This window comes from Rhinolophus hipposideros (genome assembly GCF_964194185.1).
Source record: "Rhinolophus hipposideros genome assembly, chromosome: 14".
Taxonomy (NCBI): Eukaryota; Metazoa; Chordata; class Mammalia; order Chiroptera; family Rhinolophidae; genus Rhinolophus; species Rhinolophus hipposideros.
Genome location: NC_138060.1, coordinates 53,290,836 through 53,316,833, shown reverse-complemented (window position 1 = coordinate 53,316,833; position 25,998 = coordinate 53,290,836). Strand labels below are relative to the sequence as shown.

The window sequence follows — 25,998 nt, the reverse complement described above, 5'->3', positions numbered from 1 at the left end:
AAAGTGGTTTTTATACTATTCTCTGTGCTGTGATGCACAGAGAATAGACTGATACTCATTTCTCGTGAACATGTGTGCTTGTAATAAAACAAGGACAGCAGGTCATGCCGACTGGTATAGACCCCTTAGCCAGTGTCACAGGCAACAAAGAGGGAAATGAGAGACAGCAGGTGTAAGCTTTCTACAGCTGTACAGCATCACACTGGGACGAGATAATTCTGGAAGGTGGCATGGTTCAAGAGAAAGGTTGCTTGGTGAACGAACAGCAGGCTTCAGCATTATCTTTGGTATCAGTGAAAAGCTGGTTTCCCTGGCAACGAGGCTTACTTAATGAATGGTGCTGGGAAGCAGGCACGAACATGTCCATAGCAAGTGTACAGAGAAAAAGAACGCCTCCTCACCAAATACTCCCTTTTAGTCTATATATTTAGGTCTATCGATGGTTTGTTTAAAAAATCAGAAAATGCCCAAAGACATAATAAAAAGCTGTGGTGCCCTCACTCCCCTCCCCTCATTGCTATGCTCTGGTGATAACCACTTGTAATTTTTATATTCTTTTGGTTTCATATCTCTCTATGTATCACTAACTCAATTTATCATCTCTAAACATTGTCTCTTTATTGTCTATCCTGATAAACATGCACTTAGTGAATTCATACCACCCAATTTCTCCTTTCCTTCTTTTTGCCTCATTTTTTCACAGTTGTATTGGTTTTCGTCCCATTTGTTACTTTTGCAATTTAGATTCTATTCTTAAACTATTTGTGTTTCTTCTGTCAATTTTCACCTGTGTTTCTTGGCTCTGCCCTTGCCTTTGCCTCCATCCCTCCTTCCACCTCTTAGTCCCTGGGACCGTCCAGTGGGGTTAGGGTTAGGGGACTCCACTTTTATATTTACATTGTCAAAGTTGAAAAAATGTATAACATTCTGTTCAGATATCATAACTATCCCTCCACTTGGTCTCTAGGTTGATGATAGAAGTATAAAATTAATAATAAATTGCTGTGACATACTACATTTTCTCCTATACTTATAATGTCATGAGCCCAAATCCCTCAAAGGACAATGCTCCAAGCAAATCATCAAGGGATTCTCTTTTCTTAAACTACCACAGCTGTCCAAATTTATACCCTTTTTTGTTTGCTTCAAATTTGGATCATAATTTTCCTGTCTTATTGGAATTTTTTATTGCCTCCCCCCACCCTGGCCCAAACTGGGAAAAGTAAAAGCCTTTTTCATCATAGCACTGATAGTTTCTTTTTTTATTGCAAAATAGTTCAGGGTCTATCTAGAGTTCTTAAGGACATCTTTTTAGAACCCATTGACCTCCTATTTTGATTTAGACAGATTTCTTTCAAAACCTGCTGCAAGCTATCATCTTGGGATTTCTTTTCATTAGATTAACAACGTTAGTTCTATTATTTCTTGTTTTCTGCATACTCCTCACACTTGATTTCCTGGCCAACATCTTCAATTATCTCCTTCAGAAAAGGTAAGTAGTAGATAAACATGCTGAAACAGGTGTAAAAATGGTTTTACTCTGTCCTCAATCTCAATAGCTAGCTTGGCTAGATATAGATTTCTAGGTTCTAAATTGTTTTTTCACAGAACTTTGAAGATATATTCATTTAAAAACATTTAATTGTGAAATAGGACACATACAGAGAGGTAGATAAACACAGATGTGTATCTTAATGAATTGTCATAAAGTAAATACCCTTATAACCACTATTCAGGCCATAAAATACAATTTTGTCAAAACCCTAGAGGTCTACACCACCATTCTCCACCCCCCAGCTCATATGCCCCTTTCCAATCACAATGCTGCCCTTCCCTCTTAGAGATATCCCTAATTCTGACCTTTATGAACACAGCTTTCTTGCTTTAAAAAGTAATGTTATCACATAAGGATGCGTCCCTAAACACATAGTCTAGGTTTGATTATTTTTGAGCTTCATATAAGTAGGATGATACAGTGTGTATTATGTCTGACCTCATTTGTTCAACCTTATATTTTGAAATTCATACATGTTGTATGTAGCTGTAGTTTATTTCCATTGCTGTGCAGTATTCCATTGGATGAATCTAACACAATGATTTGTCTCTTCTATTGATGAATGTTTAGGTTGTTTCCAATTGGGAGCTCTTGTGAATAATGCTGCTGTAAACATCCTTATGCATGTCTTCTGGTGCTAATGTGTAGAATTTTTGACTGTTGGTCTACCAGTTCCTGATAGAATATTGTTAAAATCTCCTACCAGCGTTGTGAATTTGTCTTTGCGGGTCTGACAACCTTTGTTTTACGTAGATGGAGGCAGTTATTTGGCACATACACATTTAGAATTGTTCATTTTTCCAGATGAACTTTTGTAATAATGAAGTGGCCCTCTCTAATGCTTTTTTGACCTAAATTTTGTTTTGTCTATATTAGTAGAGCTTGACCAGCTTTCTTGCATTTTTGTTGTGTGAAAATACATACAATATTAAACTTTGCCTCTTAGCTGTTTAAAAATGTATAATTCATTGGCATAAAGTGCATTCACAGTCACCCCTATCGTCAACCAGTGGTCATTAGCACCAATTCAACACCAACAGGAATCCCCAATTTGGGGTATGGTGAAGAAAGAAACTTTATTCAGTGCAAATAGCTCAATTGTGATACAGCATGGTTGTGAGAACAGCATCGCTGTGGAACACCTCAATAGTGTTACAGCTCATTTATTCATTTATGAAGCAGCACAGCTGTGAGGCAGCCCTGGGGAAAGGCAGCCCTGAGGCCAGGTCCCTCTCTGTACAGCTATGCTCTGCTCTGCCCTGCTCTGCTTCTCTCTGGCAAGAAATCTTTGGCGTTTCATCATCAGTATTTCAGATCCCGCAGGGGAAGTGCAGTCTTTGGTGGAAAGGGAAAGTGTGCTCCCCAAGCCAGAGGGGAGCTGACTTACAGAGACAGAAGTCCCTGCCCCTGGTCCCTGATCAGTCTGTCTCATGCAAATGAGGACTCCAAATCCTCACAGTTTGATTGGTCCAAAAGGTACTGTCCTGATTGGTCAGAATGGAGCTGCTCTGATTGGTCAGTGAAGATGTCGATGGGCATATAGCTGCACAGCTCCAACCAGACAGGGAAAGCATCAGCCCAATTGGTTGAAATATAATTCCAGAAACTCCTTTATAAGGACTGGCTGGGATGGCAGGAACACAGTGCAAGTAGGTAGCTTAGTGCAGTCTTCTCTGTTAGTGTAGCATGGAGGCTCCTGTGTACAAATGGCTGTTAGGCTCTCTTATTTTTCAAATTTGAGCCCTGTTAGCCACCAGTAACCCTTCTTGGTAGGTATCCTCTTTCTCAATGTCCATACTATCTTGCTCCAGAATGTTTTTATCATTCCAAACAGAAACTCTCTACCCATTAAGCAAGTGCCCTTTCCCTTTCTCTTCAGCCTCTGGTAACCACTTCTGAGAAGTGGTTCTACTTTCCTTATGAATTTGAGTATGCTAGGTACCTCACATAAGTGGAATCATACTGTATTTGTCCTTTTGGCTTATTTCGCTTGTTATTGGAGCTTTAAACAAACTTGCTACAAGTTATCATCTCCATGTAAATGCACTAAGCAGAGATTTGAAAAAAAAGCAAACACACCTGCAGTTTGTAAGGCCCTGTGGAAGAAGCAAAGGTGAATAAACCTCTGTCCCGAAAGCCTTACAGACAGACCAGTTAGGAGGAAAACACAAGAGAAGGAATGAGCATCAAGGAGCGGCTTGTTGGTTGTGAAATGAGTGGCTGGTCTTCCCTTTGCTTGACCTCAGCTGATTTAAAAAAATTTTGTGTATGACATTTAAATGCCAGTAAGTTGGATCTATAAAGGTGCTGGGCTTGAGCAGTGTTTCTGCTTGGGTGGAGGTGATATCTGAACCTGTCGCCTAATGGTGTAACTGCACACTTCTGCCTCAAGGTGGCGGCATACCTAAATGAAAGCCACAGCTCTAGGAATTGTGTTGCCCCGAATATAAGACCTAACGGGACCCTCAGCTCTAAGGCGCCTTTTGTAGCAAAAATTAATACAAGACCCAGTCTTATTTTAATACAATATAAGACTGGGTCATAATATAATATAATATCGGGTCTTACATTAATTTTTGCTACAAAAGACGCCTTAGAGCTGGTGGTCCAGCTAGGTCTTCTTTTCAGGGAAACACGGTAGCAAGTCCCCCTAGGACTGAAGCTGGAGAAATGAATCAACAAGGATCATACCACAGGAAACAAAAGCCTGCTCAAGGTGGCTGTCAGCGGCGTGCTGGAAGCACTTTCTCATTCTTATCTCATCATCTCTGTTATCCCTGCACAACCCTTTCTGCACAGTTCCCCGTTAAGAACCCTCCATCACAATCACTTAATTTCATTTGTTGTCTCGCTGTTTCTAGTATCCTCACCATCAGAGCTTTCTGTCTTTCAGTCTTCAGTTTCATTTCTGTATCGTTCTTCTTTTGCTCCTCCCCTTCCACCCTGAGAATTAGTTCTCCAGTTCAAATGCAAATCCTTAGTCATACTGATGAACAAGATTTTGCCCTACTCCTAATCTCTTATATAATAAACATTGTCAATAAACTTGTCATGAATACCAATTTGGAATTAGATCAAGTAGTTTTGTGACATTGGTCTCATTACTGATATGTATTGTTTATTCATTCATTCCACAAGTATTGTGTCATGTGAGGGCAAGGAGCCAGAAACTCAGAATGAACAAGATAAAATCCTAGACTTCCAGGAACTCGCTGTCTAGTGGTAAATGACAAGTAAACAGTTATAAAGCAATGTGATATGGGCTGTAACAGAGACATGAATAAGGGGCACTGAGCAGGTGTCGCGTCCCCCGCAACAAGGGCAGTGAGGAGGCGAGAAGGGGCGGTTTGGGTTAAGTTTTTAAGAAAGAAACAAACAGAGACTTAATGCTGTTAAATCTCTCAGAAGGCCGGGGGTCTCTCAGTCTCAGAGGACTGGAGCCCTGAATAAAGCCGACTGGAGGCTTTTATTGATAAGTATACAAGGGAGTAGCAGTGTTTTTGGCACGGTTTGTGAGACTCACTTATCACGTTATAGAAACATCCCAAGCCAATTATGTTAACCTTCAAACAGCCGAAGCACAAGTTCCCATGATGTCTTACCTAAGGTCTGTACCTTCTCAGGGTCAAGTCTCTCATATTGTAACAGCTCCGTAGAGATAAGTGGAGAAAACTGATCTTTGTTGTTCTCATGACTTCTCTCACAAACAGGTGCAAGGGAAAAGCCAGGGTGCGCAACAGACTTTCCCAGGCAGGGGGAAGGGGAGGCAAAGCCCCTTCCCTTATTCTTCTAAGGTAGCTCATTAGGGGTCCCCACTCGGTTCCACCTGGCTTAGGTTGTATCTCCCGTGAGATATCTTACCTGTCTTTGGCTGCAAACCATCTTTTGGGGACCAGACAGAGAGACATCATGTGTAAACACAACGATGGAACAGAGTCCCAGAAAGGCACAATCTCACAAACTCTTCTTTCCTTAAGGAAAGACATGGAGGGACAGTTAGCTAGGCTGTTGTGCGACCACAAGCAGGAAGTTGTGAAATTGGGAATCGGGCTGAGCGGATGGGTCAGTTCAGGTTTACACACATGGAAGATGATGATGATAGAGATGAGTCGTAGGGGACTTTTGGATTTTATCAGATAGAAGAGGGTGGAAAGGCCATATCAGGCTGCAAAAATAACGGCATGTGAAAACGCCATTACTTCCTTGAACTGTGGAATTCAGTGAGGTCAAGGCAAACCACGTGTGGGGTAGCTCCCAGCTTGCCTCAGCTTGCCAGCCAGATCTAGTATTGGGGTTTAGTACGATTTGTGGCTAATTGATTACTAAACTTGGCTCACCTATCTGGCCTATATGTGGCTGGGTTTTATTTGTTGGGCCCTGTGTTAAATTTTTGAATTAGTTAAGTAGGAACTTCACATAATAAAATCAAGATTTCTGGTTTCTATAAAAAAACAAAATATTTTTGACATCAAGCCCACCTATGGCAACAGTCAGCTGGAGCCACTTTCTTTAAAAAAGATTTTTATTAAAATATAGCTAACATACAATGTTATATTAGTTTCAGGTGTACACCATAGCTATTCAACATTTATACCTAAAGCAGTGATCACCATGATAAGTCCAGCAACCATATGACACCGTACCACGTTATCACAATATTATTAACTATATTCCCCTTGCTGTATATTACATCCCCATGACTTAATTTGTTCTATGTTTGGAAATTTGGGCCTCTTATTCCCCTTAACTTTCCCCCCCTTTTTAAAATTTTTCAATTAGAGTTAACATTCAATATTTTATATTAATTTCAGGTGTACAGCATAGTGGTTAGACATTTGTATAATTTAAGAAACGATCCCCCAACTAGTACCCACAGGGCACTGTACGAAGTTATTACAATATTATTGACTATATTCCCTATGCTTTACATTCCCATGACTATTTTGTAACTATAAATTTGTACTTTTTAATCCCTTCACCTTTTTCACTCATCCCCAACCTCCATCTGATGTAGGATTTCCGATGTATGTGTATACACACCGGTGTATACACACCGGTGTATACACACCGGGATCGTAGTTTCGTGAAACCGAAGAATGGAGGCATGGACCAGAGAGGCCAGAGGTTGCAGAAGAGGATAGTTTATTAAAGCAAAGAGTTAAAGCTCCCGAACAGGAGGAGGGGTACCCGAAGCTGGGATGCCCATCAGATAAAGCAAAGACTTTTCTTTTTATACTTTTTCTTGTATATCTAAAGAGAAAAGCTGACGTCTAGTGGTACAGTTTTATCAAATTCTCAGCCTTGAGGAAGCTTTTGAGAAAGTTTTTGCAAGAAACCAGCTGTCCTGTGCTAATGATGTTTCCCAGGGCTACGGCCTTGAAGATATGACTGTCCTTGTCTATTGTACCAGGGAATTCCTGACTGCCTGAAGTCCTGCTGACAACCTGCCTCACCTCCTATCTGGCAACCATCAATATGGCCTCTGCATCTATGAGTTTGTTTTTGTTTTGTTTGTTAATTTTGTTCTTTAGATTCCACATATAAGTGAAATCACATTGCATCCATCTTTCTGTGTCTTACACTCCATTCAGTACAATACCCTCCAGGTCCATCCATGCTGCCATAGATGACAAGAACCCATTCCCTTCCATGGCTGAGCAATATTCCACATATATTCCTACTGTTTATCCATTCATCCATCAACAGACACCCAGGCTGCCTCCACATCTTGGCCACTGTAAACAGTGCTGCAATGAACATATGGGTGCACATGTCCCCTCAAAGTAGGATTTGGGTTTCTTCAGATAAATACTCTAAAGTGAGATTACTGGGTCTTTCGTTGTCTCTTGTTCTAGCCTTTGTTCTAAAGTCTATTTTGTCTGGCCTAAGTATTGCTACCCCAGTTTTTGTTTGTTTGTTTGTTTGTTTGTTTTTCATTTTCATTTTCATGAATATCTTTTTCCATCCCTTCCATCCCTTCTGTGTTGTGTGTGCCCTGCTGTTATAGTTGAGCCTTTGTTGCTATTGGCGTGTCAGTGGGTGGGATTGACCCTCAGGCTGATTTGGCTGGGGGGTTTGGTCATGTCCACAGCTTACAGACTGCTGTGAGGGGCCCTTTTCCCACTGAGTGGGATTTTCCCACCCAGAGGGCTCTGGTGCCTGTTGAGACCACCCTTTGCGTGTGCCACTTGTGGGGCTAATTGGTGGTCTGCTGTGATCTAAAGCCAACCTCCAAGTATGTTGGTTCTGGGGCCTCTTGGGAGGGGCTCCAGTGCAGGCTCAGGTCACTCTCTGCCTATGACCGGCCAGGGACTACCCGGTAGAAACTACAAAGTGATTCCCAGTTGTTTGCTGCCTGTGCTAACCTTGGAGGTGCATGGGAGAGACCATGCTGTGAACTGAGGATGTCTGCCACCATACTGGGCCTGGGACAGCTCTGAAAAATGCCAGGACACCCCGAGGCTTGCTGCCATCTGCTAGCTTCCTTAAGCTTCAGCCACTGATAAAGCCTCATGTGGTACACAAGTTAGTGAGGCAGGGTCTCAGGGAGTCACTAGAGTGGGAAAAGTTGTGTTCAACAGTTAATATATATTTTGGTCTGATGCCAGTGCTGAGCCTGGAGCTATTCAGCAAGTCTCAGAGCATACCAAGGCCAATCGCTGCTGCCTGGGGCCTATGGATTCAGAAAGTTTTCCAGGAAAATGAAATGCAGTCGGGGCTGGCTGCTCGAGGAGAAAGTGCCTCCTGCGTTGGGAGAGTTGGATGGGGCGGTCCCAGAGCAGCTCACCAGGCCAATTAGATTCAGGTTTGGCTTGTCGGGGAGGGTTCAACACAGTAAAGATGGCGCCTGCCTGCCAGCTGCATGGGAGAAGGACCCCGTCACAGGGAGAATGGCAACCGTCCTCCAGCCCTCGCTCCGAAGTCACACACCTCAATCTGCCTTCTACACATCTCTGACACCCCCTGAGTCACTGTTCTTCCATTGGAGCCCAAGCTGAGTGCCTGGGAATGAGAGAGTCTGTGCATGGGCCATTTAAGAGAACCTCTGGATTTCCTGCAGCCTTCTGTTCCACCTGGATAGTCAGAATCCCCACTGTTTATCACAGCCAGATATTGTGGAGGCTCTTCTTCCTGGCACCAGTGCTCTGGGTTGGGGAGGCTGGTTGGAGCTGGGGTCCCTTGCTCCTCCGAGGGGAACCTCTGCAGCTGAGATTTCCTTCCTGGTTCTCAACCACCTCACGGAGGTTTGGGGCAAGCCTGATTCTCATCTATGCCCCTCCTACCAGTCTTGACATGACGTTTTATTTATGTTTTCAGTCATAGGACTTCTGTTCGACTAGATTTTAGATGGTTCTCCACGTTGCTTGTTCTATAATTTAGTTATAATTTTAATGTGTTCAGGGAAGGAGGCAAGCAGAGTGGTTATCTACTCCACCATCTTGGATCCTCTCTCAGCTGAAGCCACTTTAGAAGGAGCCTGGCTGTCTTGGTTTGCTACACATCTTACCTTTCCCTGGTACTGACACGTGGCCAGATACACTCAGTTATGATATGTGTCTTGTCTGTCTAGGCACCTGAATTTGTGACCTCTGCTTTGACATCCCATCCCATCTACAGGTGTGAGCTAGAATTAGGCAGAACATACATGTGGTTGGAACCTATATGAGGAACAAAGAGAGTAATGAATGAACATGCCCAGGATCTATGCCTTGGACATTAATTCTTGTCTGTGAGGATGAGAGTGATAGGTCCACCACTGATTGTCATGGGGGCCGGGGCAATAGTACACGTGGAGATCCACAGCCTGCCCTCTTTCTCTTCCTTGTCTCATCTCTGTCCCTTAGCATGAGGTGTACATGTGTGTGGACAACCCAACTCACAAGTTCAGTTCTGTCACAGCTTCCCGTGCTCCTAGCAAACAGCCACTCCTTGGCTAGCCCTTGGCCTAGAGGTTTGCACACCAGCAGTTTGGTCCACTCTCGGACAGATTCAAGAACTAGGTTTGACCAGACCCTGAAAGCAGGCCCAGAGCCATTTGGGCAGGGAATTATGGCCAAGATCATGGTGTAGATGGAAGGCGTGGGCTCTGGATGGACACATCCCTTTGGGCCAGTGGACTCCTCGCCCTCAAAGGGGGCGTGTGGTCAGAGAGCCAGAGTCCTGGAGTCTTCTAAAGCTCATGGCCAAGAGGCAGTGTTAATGCCCTTGGGTTACCTTAGGTAATGAAGTCTGTATTCATTTGCTAGGACTGCTGTAACAAAGTACCACAAACTGAGTGGCTTAAAACAACAAAATGTATTCTCTCATAGTTCTTGAGGCTAGCTGTCCAACAAAATCAATGTGTCAACAGGATTGGGTCCTTCCTGACGGCTCTGAGGGAGAATCTGTTCCATGCCTCTCTCCTAGCATCTGATAGACAGCTGGCAATCCATGGCATTCTTTGGCTTGAAATGCATCATTTTAATCTCTGCCTTCATCTTCACATAGCATTCTGTCTGTGTCTCTGTGTCTTCATATGGCTATCTTATAAGGTCATCAGTCATATTGGATTAGGGGTTCACCCTACTCCAGTATAACCTCATCAATTACATCTACAACAACCCTATTTCCAAATAGGGTCACATTCTGAGGTTGTCGTGCAGGGTCTCAGCTCCCACTACCCGCCCAAGAACGCAGGACACGGTAAGGCCAAAAAGGAACACCCATGGAGCCATAAGTAGGGGAGTCAAAACAATATATTCTCGCTGGCGGCTGGGCTGGAGACACAGGAAGCAGGATCTACATAATCTATGATCTAGATCTATAATCTACATAATCTACATAATCTAAGCAGTCCGCGCTTGCCAGCCACCATCTTCTTGCTACCCCCCATTCCCTTCTGCTAGCGTAGCCACAGCAGTTATATTAGTGGCCAATGGCTTACAGGTTACAGCTGACGGCCAACTAGCCACAGCTGCTGGCCATCTGATCACAGTTGATGGCCATTTACTACCCGAGCCAGCACCTTTCTATGTGAGGCCGAGAGCCTGGAAACTGCTTTTTGGGGCTTTGTCCCCACAGAGGTGCAGGGGATGTGCACTCCCAACATGTTTTTTTCTGGGGGAAACACAAGTCAACCCACAACAGTGTCTATCATGAGGTCCCAGGCAGTGATAAGGGAGGTAAGACTCACATGTTCACAGAAACCATCTTTCAGCCAGGCCTCCTGCAGTTGGGGAACAAGGTGTGGATGCTTCCTCGGGATAGCTTGGTTCTCAATGATTCTTGCTAACAAGCATTTACTGATTATCTAATATCATGATGCCCCACTCTCCCTGCATCTGCTTTGATTACTCCTGCTGCTTTTCAAACCAACTACCTACCTTCCCTCCATGCATCTCTTTCTCTACCTGATGCCTTTGGCTGACTTGGGCCCTTATGGCCTGGATGGCTGCTGTTTTTCAATATTTTTCATCTTTTGCTTCTACTACCAGTTGTCCTGGCTCTCTACTCTAACCTCCAATTCAAATTGCTGAGAAATGGTCTGGTTCAGAAAATCACTGTGGTTCCTATTGGCACAGCCTTCTCACTGGTGGTTCCCATCGGTTTGCCTCAGGGGGAACTGGCTAGTCTGCGTTGGTTGTCCTTGGGGTAGGAACCTGCCCACCCTGGTCTAAGTAGCAGAGTTGGAATTTTGTGGTGCAAACCATGGCCAATTATCAAGGAGAAATCAGTCCCAGGTGGTTTATTAGCAGGTTGCTAAGTGCAAGACAATTGCCCACTCCTTCAAAGACAGAGTTTCCCAGCCTTGGCTCTATTGACATTTTGGGCTGGATAACTCATTGCTGTGGAGGATGGACCTGTGCATTGGAGGAAGTTTACAGCATCCTAGGCCTCTCCCTAATAGATGTCAGCAGTGCCCTCTCCCTGTTCCCACCAAGTTATGATAATCAAAGTATCTTCAAACATTGCCAAATGTCTCCTGAAGGAAAATCACCCCTGGCTGAAATCATTGTTCTAAGGGTATGGAGGCTCCAAGATTAGGCCGTCCAGGTGGGTGTAGTCGACAGACAGGAGTGTGAGTATAAACGCTACCGAGTATAGTATACTTGTGTCTGCCTCTGTTAGGGCTGTCTCGTAGGTTTAGAGGGGCAACTCATGCTGCGGGCAGGGTGTTGGTGGGTTCACATGTGAATAGATGTGCCAATCACAGTGGGGAAACCAAGACAGGGTAGTGTGTGTGTGTTTTGTAGCTACTTGAAGTTGAATGAGCATGTTCAGTGGTTTACTTTTTGTGTGTACATGTCTGAGAATGTGCAATTCTTGGTGTGGGTGTAGGTATCTGTGTGAGGACATGTATCTGTATGTGTCCAGGTAGGACTGTACATAGTCCACACTGCCCCTCCTCCTACGTTATCAGAATAGATTAGTGTCACATATAACACACTTCATTGGTATTCTCTGAGTGCTACACAGGGTAAGAATCAACTCTACTGAATTGAAACGAAAAACAGAAGTTGCTTTAGAGCAGGGGTGTCCAAACTGCGGCCTGCAATCCATTTTTAATTGGCCCGCAGCAAATTCCAAAAATATATTTAGTTTACTTAAATATACCAGGTGAGGCAATACGTACTTTACCTCAAGTGAGTGGCCCGGCTGTTTGTGTATTTTACCGCATATGGCCGTTGGTATATGCGTTGAAAAAAGTTTGGACACCCCTGCTTTAGAGTGATTTTTCCCTACTCTGTAGACCTGCGTGCCTCTAGGCATATGTAATGTGTAATAAGTGGTCTCCAATGACATCATGCTTTAGTATCAGAATCGTGGGTGGACCAAACTCAGGATCCAAGAAGCACAGCCAAGCCCATTCTGAGCTCATCAGTGTTCTCTAGTCTCAGCCCTTTCACCAACTGGTTGTATAACAAACCGCTCAACCTTCCATTTCTTTACTTTTTCTGTCTGTAAAACAGGGATGATTAATATTGTTAGAGGACTGTTTGAGAGCAACTTACATTATCATAAGGAATTAAAATTAATGCTACATACATGTTGAATGAAAATAAATTGCACTTCCTCTATTTGGCATTGTATAAGCTCTTCCCTTTAAAAAGATCAACTGATATTTATTTACATACTCTATTTTCCTTATCTTCTATCTAAATGTTTGTCTTTCTTACTTGGTTAGCTATCTGGGTACATGGGGTTGGGTCTGTATCTTCACTTGGTATAGTGGCCATTGTGGCCACTAGTGACTCAATAGTCATTTGTTTTCCTGGATGTGTTTGACAGTGATGATTCTGGCTGAACGAAGTCCTCAAGATGGTCTGTTAATTTTCAGTTATTCAAGATCATTGAAGTGGATTCTTAGACACTTTCAAGGGAGAAGAGCTTGTCATTCTTTCAAGCAACCAACCAACCACAGGTGAGAAGCAGAATGATATGTAGAGTGAGCCTCTGGCCTTCAAAACATCATAGTAAGGGACAAGCCACAGAGAATCAAGGGATAGAACTGTGGATGCTCTCACCAGGTACTTTTCCTGCTCTTTCAAATTAATTTTTTCTCCTTCAGCTTTATTGAGGTACAATTGATAAATAAAATTGTATCTATTTATAATGAGACATACACCACGATGATTTGATATACGTATACTTTGTGAAACGATTACCACAGTTAACACATCCATCACCTTACAGTTACCACTTTTTGTAGTGAGAATGTTTAAGGTTTATTCTCTTAGCAAAATTCAAGTGTACAATACAGTGTTATTAACTACAGTCACCATGCTTTTCATTATATCTCCAGAAATTAGTCATCTTGTGACTGAAGGCATATACTCTATGACCAGTCCCTGCCCCAGCCCCTGGTAACCACCATTCTACTCTCTGTTTCTGTGAATTTGGTGCTCGCTCTCTCTCCTTCCACATATAAGTGAGATCATTTAGTATTTGTAAGATTTCCTTCTTTCTCCTGGCTGAATAATATTTCATTATATATCTCCATTCTATCTATCTATCTATCTATCTATCTATCTATCTATCTATCTATCTATCTATCTATCTATCTATCATCTATCACATTTTCTTTAGCTGTTCATCTGTTACAGGTTGTTTCCCTAACCCTATCTTGGCTATTGTGAATAATGCTGCAATGAAAGAGCAAGTACAGCAATCTCTGTGAAATACTGATTTTGTTTCTTTTGGATAAATACCCAGAAGTGGGATTGCTGCATCATAGAGTTCTATTTTCATGTTTTGGAGGAAACTCCATACTGTTTTCCATAGTTGCTGTACAAGTTTACATTCCCACCAACAGGGCACAAGGGTCCCCTTTTCTCCACATCCTTGCCAACACTTTTTATCTCTTGTCTTTTTGATGATGGCTATTCCAACAGGTGAGAGGTGATATCTGGGGTTTTAATTTGCATTTCCCTGAAGATTAGTGATATTAAATACCTTTTCATGTAACTGTTGACCATTTGTATGTCTTCTTTGGAAAAATATCCAGTCAGATTCTTTGCTCATTTTTCATTTTATTTGTTTACTTATTATTTAATAAATTTATTGGGGGTGACATTGGTTAGTAAAGTTATATAGGTTTCAAGTGTACATGTCTATAATATATCATCTACATATTGCACTGTGTGTTCACTACCCAGAGTCAGTTCTCCTTCCATCATCATATATTTCCCACCCTTTCCCTCTTCTACCACCACTTCCCCCCTTACCCTCTGGTAATCACTAAACTATTGTCTGTGTCTAAGAGTTTTTGTTTCTTTTTTCCGTTTATTTACTTATTTAAATATTTTATATTAATTTCAGGTGTACAGCATAGTGGTTAGATGTTTGTGTAATTTAAGAAGTGATCTCCCTGGCTTGTCTAGTACCCACCTGACACCATACATTGTTATTATTATATTATTGACTATATTCCCTATGCTACACTTTACATCCCCTGCACTTTACATCCCCATGACTATTTTGTGACTACCAATTTGTACTTCTTAATCCCTTCACCTTTTTTACCTTACTTCCCAACCCCCTCCCATCTATCACCCCAATAAATCTAGTACCCATCTGACACCATACATAGTTATTACAATATTATTGACTATATTCCTTATGCTATACCCTACATCCCCATGACTGTGTAACAACAAATTTGTACTTCTTAATCCCTTCCCTTTTTCACTTATCTCCAAACCCCCTGCCATCTGGCAACCATCAAAATGTTCTCTGTATCCATGAGTTTTTTTTACTTTATTTGTTCATTTATTTTGTTATTTAGATTCCACATACAAGCAAAATCACATTGCATCTGCCTTTGTCTGACGTACTCCACTCAGCACAATGCCCTCCAGGTCCATTCATGCCACTGCAGATGGCAAGAACCTATTCCCTTCCATGGCCGAGCAATATTCCATTGTATATATGTACCACCTACTCTTTATCCATTCATCCATTGACAGACACCCAGGCTGCCTCCGCTTCATGGCCATTGTAAACAATGCTGTAATAAACATATGGATGCACACGTCCCCTCAAAGTAGCATTTTAGGTTTCTTCAGATAAATACCTAGAAGTGGGATTACTGGGTCATTCTTTGTCTCTTGTTATCATCTTTGTTTTCAAAATTGATTTCTTCTGGTATAGATATTGCTACTTCAGCTTTTGTTGTGGTTGTTTCTATTTTCATGAAATATCTTTTCCCCATTCTTTTACTTTCAGCCTTTCCATCTGAAATGAGTCTCTTGTAGACAGTATATATAAAGGTCTTGTTTTCTTACCCATTCAGCCACCCTATCTTTTGATTGGAGCATTTAATCCATTTACACTTAAAGTTATTGTTGATAGATACGTAGTTACAGGGGACTGTATTACAGGTGCCAGTCCTGGAAGTTCAATATTTCAATAATAGGATTTCCAAAAAGACAGAATAGGGGAAATGGAGAAGAAGACATAAAAAAAATAAATAAACAAAAATTCAAGATCATTTCCCAGCACAAAAGAACTTGAGTTTCAAGACTGAAAGAACACATCCAATATATAATGGGATGAATGAATGGGCCCAAATCAAAGCACATCATTGTGTAATTTTGAAACATTAGGGAGAAACAAAAAAATTTTCAGCCTTCCAAAAATTAAAAAAAAAAAGAGAGGTCACATAAAATGGGTAATTGGATGTTTCCAGAATTCTCAACAGCTGTACTGGAAGCTAGTCACTGGAGCAATAGCTTCAAAATCCTGTAGGAAAATTATTTCCAACCTAGAATTTTATACCCAGACAAACTATATGGAGGGTGAAGGTTTTCAGACAAGCACAACCTAAAAAAAATTTTACCTGATCATGCATAAAACTGGGGAAAACATCCCAACAATAAGAAGTAGCAGTGTTATTTAGAGATACGAAAATAGCCGTCTACCTGATCTGCTCATAGAGACAAAAATTGCTTCTGGGGAAGAAGTCAGGTGGGAAGGGGTACTGTTCCTTTAACTGTGAGAATGTATAATTTTGATAAAAATATTAATATAACAAAGAGAAGAAACAGTTTTAAAAAGAAAGACTTGACTGTCTTGAGTTGATGTGACTGTTTTGAGGACTATAATGAAAGCTGCAGAGGAAGAAGTATGACAAAAATATTCTGAAATGCTTATGTTAGGAACCTGGCTAGGCCTCCTGGAAGCAGAGATTCCTTGCAGTTGGCTCAGAAGAAGAGGCCTGTTAGAAGAGGTGGTATGGGCCTTACCTAAATATAGAAGTGGGAGATGTTGGGGAAAACATTGGAGAAAGGATATGTAAAGTCTCCTAAATGTGCAAGGATCAATGATGTCTGGGAAACAGCAAGTAACTCCAACTATTTAGAGACCAGCAGTGTTTCCAAAATTTTTGCTTCATGTTATAATCACCTGGGGAGATTTTAAAAATCCTGATGCCCTTATCACACCCCATACCAATTAAACCAGACTATTTGGCAGTAGAAGCCAGACGTCAGTATTTTTAAAAGACCCTCAGGCGATGTGAATATGCTGCCAAGTTTGGGAACCACTGGAGTACAATGTTTGTGTGAGGAGGCTAAGACTGGAAGGATAGGGTAAAATTGTCAAGAATCCCAAATGCTCAGCTACCTAATCTGGTCTCCAGTAGGCAACAGGATGCCGGTGAAGACTTTTAAACTGGAAGTGTTGCAAGGTGGTATTTGAGGAAGATTAATGCACAGAAGAAATGGGAGGAGGTGAGACTCCAGATGCAAGGAGACCACTAGCTAGACTGTTTGGCTAGCTCTTGATTCAGAGTAAGCAGCGCAGGGAAGTACATGGGCTGCGCGTTTTTAGTGTGTTTACTGTCATCAAATCCTCTCTGCTTCTGTGGAAACTGTACTGTCCCTTTCTCTAAAACTCTGCAGTGTCCCCCTCCCCGACACAGGGGTGGCCTGGCTGCGTAGTCCCCCGGAAGGAAGCGAGAACCACCAGGAGGCAGTGTAGGCCAAAGCCTTGCCCCAAGAGAGGGCAGGGGGCTTTGCTCTCTGATTGGGCCAAATCCGTGGCTTGGGGGAAAGGAATCCCCGTCCCAGAGAAGTTGAGGCCCAAACAGGAGCAGTGGGTGAGAGGGTGTGTGGCTTATAGTTCCAAGAACCGACGGGGAAGTGGCAGCCTGAGGTTGTCCTAACTGTCCCCCACCTCAGTTATCACACTGCCCTTCCAGGAGGTTCCCCGCTAGTTCCTGCCTGTGGTGAGAGACTTACTAGACCGTCGGCGCCATGAACACGGCTGTGAGCATCAAGAAGTTGGGGGCCTCTTCCCCCCCGAATCCCCAGGGACTCAAGAATGGAGGCTGGAGCTCCCAGTAAGTACTTGGTATCCAGTGACTGACTGAGGCAAAAAGGAAGTGGGGGCTCCTGGGCCGGTGTGCGGAGCCCCGCAGGCTGTGGCTCCGGTTTCTTTATATGAGGGGCACGGAGGGAAGGCGAAGAGGCGAGTCCTGACCCTGTTCTCAGTTTCCGCGACCATCGCGCGGGCTCGGGTAACGAAAGTGGAATCCATCGATGGCTGGACCGTGTCCGGTGTGAGTGTGTGTGTGTGTGTGTGTGTGTGTGTGTGTGTGTGTGCGCGCGCGCGCGCGTGCGCTCAGCCCCTCGTGGTAACCGGCTCGAAATCCCCGTTTTTCAAAGGCAGCCGAGAGCCACTCCATTGGAGCACTCACGCTTAAGGGGAGTCGTCGACATGCCTCTTTAGAACACGGTGACAAACACCCCCTCCCACCCAGCGGCGACGGGCACGTGACAACCTTCGGTCTCTCCCAACTACGTGCAAACTTGGAATAGGTCTGCGGCTGCACACCGCTGGGCGCCAGGGTCCCCGCGCCCCGGCCCCCTCTCATCACCGCCCCGGCGCGGATCCGCGGGGAGCGGGGGCCCCCGCGCGGCCGCTGCACCGCGCCGCCCCTGCCGGGTACGGCGGCTTTCGGGCTTCCGCGCCGCCCGCTGCGTCCTGCCCCTAGGGAAGCGGCTCCCGAGCCGGTGGCGGCGGGCCCAACGCGAGCCCTCGGGCCCGTGCCATGTGGGACCCGCGGGCAACTAGGTGCGTAAGTGGCGCGGGAAGCGCGGGGGACGCCTCGGGTCTTCCAGGCCCCTCGCCTCTTCCTAGAGGGAAACGGCTGCGCGCGGGGGCCGGCGACCTCCGAGGCAGCACCCGAGCGGGCCGTCCCTGTGGGCCCCGCGCTCATCCGGGTGCAGACCCGGGCCTGCTGCGCGGGGTCGGGCGCGGGGGTGGCGCTGGCCTTCCGAGCCCCAGGGGACGAGGGGACGCGCTGCGACAGGACTGCAGAGGCGCGTGGCCTGCCTCGTTCCCACCAGGGTGCAGAACCTGCCGCTCCGGGTCTCGCCTCCCACCTCCTTGGGAGGACCCCAGGGCCGCTGGTGTGTTCTAATGAGAAGACCCGTGGATGCGCCCCCGGGCACACTCGGGCTGGGAAGCGGCCCGGCGCGGGGCGGGATTTGCGGGGAACTTGGAGAGTCCGGTAGATTCCCGGCTGCTGTAGGTTCGCGAATCCAGCCCTGGGCAGGCCTCTTGCCCAGCCCGCCCGATCGATCGTGAGTGGGACTTGCCAGAAAGGGGCTTGTTACACGGTCTACAGTCCTCGGCCAAATGAGTCTAGGGGCAGGGGAAGAGCAGGGGCCCAAGGCCGAGAAGCAGAGTCCCCAGATGCCCAGTCTTTGCTTCCGATCGTTTCCCAACGTGAGCTCAGAGCCTGGGAAGGCGCACTCCGCCCCCTTCGGCCGCGAGCCCAAGGAGTGCCCTGAGCTTTTGCAACCCTGCTGAAATTGCACTTATCTTTCCACGTGCAGCGCAGGCCAGCTCCCCTTCCAGCTGGGGGTCGTTACTGGAAGGCTGTAAGCTTTGGTGCTTCCTAGCGAAATTTTTTAGGGAGATGTGCAATTGAGAAATAAAGAAAAAAAATTTAAATAGAAAAAGGGGGCTCTGAGATCTCTAATCCCCAGCCCAGTTGCTGTTAGTCCAGTCAACCTTAGCTGGAAGGTCAGGGAGCAAAGGACCTTGCGTTCCCAGCACCCAAGTTCTCCCATGGCTGTCTGTGCTGAGCCTCCTTGGTGCCAGGCATCTTTCTGGGGCAAGGCTGTTACACGGATGGCTTGGTCTTTTGTTGAGCCTTATAGGAAGTACTACCTTGTAGGGGAGTCAGAAGTTTGTTTCAGCTTTTTCCGGTCAGCTCTGTTTTGTAGAATTGCATGATCGGTGCTTGAGTTCTCAGTACCGTTTGCTGGCCCTTGCATTCTCCACAGGGCATGGAGGTGGGATGGGTGTGTGTGGCATTCATCCCAAGTCAAATCCCCCTTCCTCAGGTGTATGCGTTTCTCAGTCCTCTTTTGACTAAGACCCACAATAGGAACCACACCCACCCACGTGCATATATAAGCATAAAACTGCAACAAGAGCCCCACTGTGTATTTGTTCTCTCTACAGGGCGAAGCACAATGACATTTTCTGTCCTATTAAAAAGCTAATCATAATCCATTAACTTGATATATATATATATATATATATATATATATATATATATATATATATTCATCCTCTTAACTTCCCAGTCCATGGCTCTCAGCAACCTAATAGAGACTGAGATTCTTAAACTTCTCTTTGCTGATTAGTTTTGTTTTTCTGTGGCTGCTACCAAAAGCCCATTACTAAGGTATATGCCCTTGTATTATTATTATTATTATGCTTGTTAGGATGAAGCTTCTTCTAGCAGCCAAAGTGGAACCCGCAAGCCTTCTGTTTGGGTGGGGAAGGTAAAATGATCCTGAGGATGTTTTTAAGACCTGAAGTGGAGGTTGGGGGTGTTAGCCTCCAGCTGTTGTCAGGAATGTGGTGTTGTTTTAATTAACCTTGAGGAACAAGATCTTTGCCCTTTCAGATGGGGAAGTGGAGCTGACAGGTCAGAGCTTTGCCTTTGGTTTCCAGTCAGTGACACAGCTGACTGTGGGTTCATGGCTTTTGTAACAAGTTTCCTTAGAGCGCACGCTGAGATTCTTAAGGTCAAAAAAATCCTTACCATAAGAAATCTTTATAAGAAAGAGGAATTTGGGGGAAATGGATAGTTTTAGTAAAGATGACACTCTAAGTTACAGCAGAGATTGATTATAGGGGCAGTGGTGATGGCAGAGAGAAGATTCAGGTTTAAAATAAAAAATAAGTGTTGAACCAGGTAAACAGGCACCTTGAACCCCCAAATGTCACAGTGCCTACACCAAGAGCAGTGCTCTTCTTTTTGTCAGTGGGGTTGTCCATTCTGCCTGACCAGACATTTTTCTTGGTCTCAAATTTCTGAAGGAAGCATTGCCTTGTTTCCTTGTTTTTATGGAAGATCTGGAAGTGGGAATGAGCCTTGCCTATGATACCCTGACCCAGTTTACGTGAGTGGACTCCGCCTTTTGCCTTGGTGTCGAACCTTAGTATCAGTGCCCCGCTGGACTCACCATGACATGTGTCTGCGAGCTGGTGGGACTCCTGTGTGTGTGTTGGACCCAGGCCAAATCGGGCTTTGGCTGTGACTGTGTTAGAAGTTCCAGTGACATTTAGATTGAGATGTTTATATTTTTGTAAGCCCTGGATCCTCCTGTCAATGGAAAGGGGGCCAATTGCTACCTCTAGAAAATGGTGATGACATTTCGGAGGTGTAGGGGCGGAAAAGTTCTTTCTCCCTTCTTCCCCGCTAGGTTCTTTGGCTGTTCTAGTAGTTAAACTGACATAAGACAGATTAACAGGTGGGAAACATTTAATTTTGTACACATGGGAGCCCCATAAAAATAGGAGACTCAAAGAGGTGTCCAAAGCCAGAAGCTTTTATACCTTTTAGACAAAGAAATAATGCATTTGCGAAAAATTGACAAGACAAAGGGTTTGGGTTTGGGGTAATCAATTGGTAAAGAATAAACAAGGTTTGTTTATATAGCCTCCTCGCCCCTAAATTCCCTGTCTCTGGTGATAAGGATGTCTTTCTACCTTCCTGGTACGGGGAGGGTACCTTTCACATGGAGATTTATCTTCTGCTTTCAGGAAGATAAAGAAGGGTCAGAGTTCTTCTTACACCAGCTGTTTCTCAAATACCCTTAATTCAAAATAATCAATACGCTAAAGCGACAATTTGGGGTGGCATATTCGGCTTCGCTTCAGAGGACGCCAGGCCATTTGGGAGGAAACTTCACAATGCAGGGAATATAGAGAATCACAGTGCTATACTGGCAATTTGATTCACTGAGAATTCTCAGATCACAGCCTTGAACTGGGATGAGCTTCATGTCCAGGTGTGGTCTCCAGTGCACTCTCCTTTGGTCACCTTTGGACCAGCTCATCCTCTGCCCATCAGGGCCTACTCTACCTGGAGACTCAAAAATCAGTGACTTCCAGGGCTCACTCAAGTCTGAACTCATTGGCCAGGTACCAAGGGTCCCCATAAACCGTCCCTCCAAGACTTCCTCTCTAATATGCCCTTTCTTTTCCCCTCAATGTCTTACCTCTTTTCACCTGTCTATGCTTTCTTATTTTTTTTTTTTAAGGCAGTTCCACTCCCCACATATCTCAGTGCCCTGTATAGGCCTATGGAGGATGTAAACACATAAGACATAGGCGCTGCTCAAGGTAGTGGAACAGAGTTAATGCCAGGCTGAGCTGTGAGAGAGGATTAATGGAGATGCAGATGAGTACTCCCAGAGAGTTCCCTGCTCCGGAATCCTTCCCAGGAGGAAGCATGGGAGGTCAGTTTTGAGTTGTGCCTAAATAGATGAAGAGAACTTCTAGCAGGCAGACTGAAGGGTGCCAGGAGGGAGAGAGGAGTATTCTAGGTAACAGGAACAGCTTCTTTTTAAGAATAATGGTGAGCAAAAGGGTGTATAGTTTAAACATCAATATAATAATTCGTAATAATAATAATAATTGATCCTGTGCCAGGCTGTATGGTAAGTGTGTTTCATATATATCTTATTTAATTCTCACAGAAATATTACGAGCAATCCCCATTGTATAGACCTCCCTGTGCCAGAATGTAAGCTTCATGAGGGCGGCAGTGTCTCAGTCAGTCTTGCTCATTCACGTATCCTAAACATCCATCAGAGTGCCTGGCACACAATTAGCACTCACTCAATATTTATTGGCTGAGGAAATGGGGAGTCCAGGCTTGTAGGCAATACTATCCCTGTTTTCCAGTGAGGAAACTGAGGCCTAGGGTTAAGTGAATTGGCTTCCTGACATCAGGCCTGGAAGAGGTAAAATAAGACTTGATCCCAGGCTTCTGGACTTTCTCTGCTATCAGGGAGACACATTTACATCCTTCTACCTTCCTGGCACCAGCCCCAGCCCTGTTACATTGTTGTGCAAAGGTGCGTGAGAGGGAAGGAGCCAGATGAATTTGTGGCTACAATATTGTGGGCATATAGTTTGGAGAATGCTGAAGGTAGTTGAAATGTGTGTTGGGGGGTCTTAATGGGAATCGAAGCTTTTGGAGCTTTATTCTAAGTGGGGTTAGGAGCCATGGAAAGTGTGGTGTGCATGAGTGTGTGTGTGTGTGTGTGTTAACACACAGTTTTATTTAGAAGGCTGGGAGTGTGGATAAATACATCTTTCAGCCTGGCCACTTTTTTCAAGGCCAAGATCAAGGTTCCATGTTTCAAGAAACTGTCAGCTAGTGTTAGAACTGAGGCTAGAAGTCAGAGTCTCCTGACACTGTTAAGGGGCTTCCCTTCAGGTGTCCCTGTCTGGGGGAGACTTTTTTGTGTATGGGGAACTCCGGGGCACCTCGGGACCCTCCCTATACCACAGTGGATGGTGTTTTATCCTCTGCTGGTTTTCTCTTGCCCTTCGGATTGAGGGGGAATTAGATTACTCTGGTCTTGAGGGTGGGAGGTGGAATGGAGGCCATTAAGCAGCATTTAACAAATAACAGAGGGACTTGGGGACATTAAGCAGCATTTAACAAATAACAGGATGTCTGGACTGCTATATTCAACTCAGGTTCTCTGGTGAATGAGAAAGCAACCTTGTTCAAGGGCTGCTGCCGCAGGGCCGCTTTGTGCCCTCTGGGGCTGCTCTGAACTTTACAAACTTTATCATCATCTCTAACTCCCAGGTGCTTTCGGGAGGGGGGGACCTAAATAAAGGTAGTGTGGCAGTTGTAGGGCAGCCTGGAGTTAACGCAAATACCAATGCACATACTGAGTCAAGGTTTATGGGCAACCTGTTCTGGCCGAGGATTAACTTCCTCATTTGTTTGTCTTGAGGCAGAGTGTGGAGTGCTAACTTCTCAGACTTTTTTTGGGGTTGCTTTTGCAGGGATTTGATTTTAATTTTAAAAGCCATCCTTCCTGTTTTCCCCAGTTACCCTCCCCTCTTTGTTCACTGTCTCTCTCCAGGCTTGTGAACACAGATTTTGGTATCAGGCTTGAGTTTGCTCCTTGCTTGAAGTCTCTTCACCTTGATTAAACCTGTTTTCTGACTTGTGAAATTGGGATAATAATTATACCTCTCTCACTGGCATCATTAGGGATATTTAATGAGAAAATGCCCGAGAAAGGCTTAGCACAGGGTCTGGAACATAGGACATGATCAATAAATTTTATTTGTTATCACACAGCTGCCTCGGACTACTCTCATTCAAATAGCAAAATAGAAAAATGCCCATCTGTGGCACACACTGGGTAGAAATTATGCCTATCAATGGCCACCAGCTGGGAGGGAGGCCTCCTTATGTCCTTTCTCTTTGTAGGTCACATGATTGAGACTCCACTGCAGAACCAGGAGTTGAAATTGATCTGTCTTTGCCCTTTAGTGATATTTCTTGAGCACCTTCCAGGGGCCTGGTGTGGTTTCAGGTCTTGAAATGACTCTTTCAATGTCCAAACCATCTGCACACTCTCCAAGACTAAAATGCGCTGTAAGGTTATTAGCTCGTCCTTCTTGAGAATGGCTTTCTTTCGTCTGAATTTACATTTTTCCTCCTTTTATTGGAATTAAAATATTTCTTCTTTTGTGCAATCATGGGGGTAGTAGACAGTACAATTATTTTTTAAAAAGTTCTTGTTTGGCAAAATAAAGAGTTGGCAACCCTATGTAGGTTTCCTTAGATTTCTTTTCTGTGTGTGCAAATGTTACTGTTTACCAGCTTCAAACTAACTATAGGATTACTCTTGGTTTGAGCATTTCTAAATCTCTGGGACTATCATTTCACACGGGAATATGGAGCCTTGCGCGCTGACCATCGAATTCTCAACAGGTGCTTATAAATGTGTAAACATCTTTCTCCTTTGGTTTTCCCAAGTAGCCAGCAGCTTTGGGAATTTTATTTTAGTTGGGTTTATCTGGCTTACGCTTTGTGTGATTGGCTTTTATTGAATTTGTGTCCTTCAAGGGAACATCTAACAGTTCAGCATTTCTTGGCATTCCAGGAGGTGGTCAGAAATCCAATACCTCCAGTGAAATCATCTAGTTTGAATTAAACCCCTAAACCTTTCTTCCTTCCCCATTCCTCTAGCTTACTCATCTGTCTCTGATAAGTAAAGAAACAGCCAGAAAATCATTTATTCATACAACGATGAGCCCTCGGGTTGCAGAAATAAAACTTAGTTAAGACCTAGTTTCTGCCTTAAGAGCTCAGTCTATTGGGGAAAGCAGAAAACCAAAGGTCTAGCATGGAGCTTTGGACGCCTAGCAAAGGGTTGGGGGCAGGATACCCGTGATCTCGACCTTGTTTAATGTGAAGTGTAGAGAGGGGTGAAATAGGCTAGCCACTCTTGCCTCTGGCTAGCCACTCTTGCCTCTTTTCTTTTTTTCTAGTGAATGAAGGAAACAAACAACTACTTAGGCAAAAAGAGGTAAGTTCTGGAAGACTGCTGATGTCTTTGGGAATTAGGGAAGGGACAGGGGCACAGCTGGGCCTCAGGGGCAGTGGTATGTGGAATGGTGGGGCCCCAGAAGCCTCCTCTTTCTGTCTCTCCTGTCTCTGGGTATAAGTATCATATTCTCTCACTCCAGAGTGGCTTCTTCACAGGGTGGGGCAGGTGGCAAGGCCACCCCCCTCTGGAGGTTCCTACTCCATCTGCCACCACTGGAGGATCTCCTCCCAAAGTTCCAGTTCAAACGCCCCCATGGCAGGGCTGCAGCCTGCAGGTGTGGCACATAGAGCACACATGCAGGCCCACCTGCACTCGGCTGTCCCCTCAGAAGGCCTTTGTGGTGAGCTGAGCTGCCATCCCGGAGCGTGCTTCCCGTGGTCTGTCCTCCATCTGAAAAGGGTTTATTAGGGCCTGTGAGCAGGTGCGGGGCTATTCTTCCCAAAGGAACAATCACAGTAGATTTAGGACCACTTTCTGATGGTCCAGCACTGACCCCTCCCACTTTTCATTCAAGGACTTGAGTCTCACGGATTCCTTCAGCTGTAACTGCTTAACTCACTGGTAATTTCAGGAAAGCCCTATGAAAACAGGCAAATACGAGGGCTATGTTTATAACGAATATTTTTTCTTTGCTGGGTCAACAAAGCAAAGGTTCTGTAAATGTTTCAAGGTTTGCACTCAAATCACATGCATGGACTGCCACGGCCCGTATCATTACCCTGAACCATTGTGGACCAGGGGCAAAACCTGGGTTCTGGTCCTGGCTGTCCTGCCCAGCTGCAGGTAAGCTGCAGGTAAGCCAGGGTCTCACCTCTGCTGCTCACTGCTGTGGGACCTGGGGCTGGGTCAGGCCCTCGAATCTCTGAGCCTTGGGTTCTTTACTTTGCAAATTTTAGTCCAACCATCTCACTTTATTAAATCCTTTCTACTTATCTGATTCTGTGAACAAATTCAGAGAGCTGTTGTTTTATTTCCTAGGGCTACGATCACAAATTATCACAATCTGGGTGATTTAAAACAACAGAAATTTATTCTCCCATAGTTCAGGAGCATTCTCTCCTTTCCCAT

General features: G+C 44.6%; 1 protein-coding gene across 1 annotated transcript in view; it reads left to right on the top strand.

Moving 5' to 3' along the window:
* TRANK1 (tetratricopeptide repeat and ankyrin repeat containing 1) overlaps window positions 1–25,998 on the top strand; it is a 128,027-nt gene that overhangs the window by 13,252 nt on the left and 88,777 nt on the right. Inside the window, exons 3-4 of the mRNA XM_081072994.1 lie at window positions 12,824–12,956; window positions 17,235–17,375. Of these exons, the coding sequence (XP_080929120.1) occupies window positions 17,290–17,375 (86 nt within the window). The 5' untranslated portion in view covers window positions 12,824–12,956; window positions 17,235–17,289. The remainder of the gene's footprint in view (window positions 1–12,823; window positions 12,957–17,234; window positions 17,376–25,998) is intronic.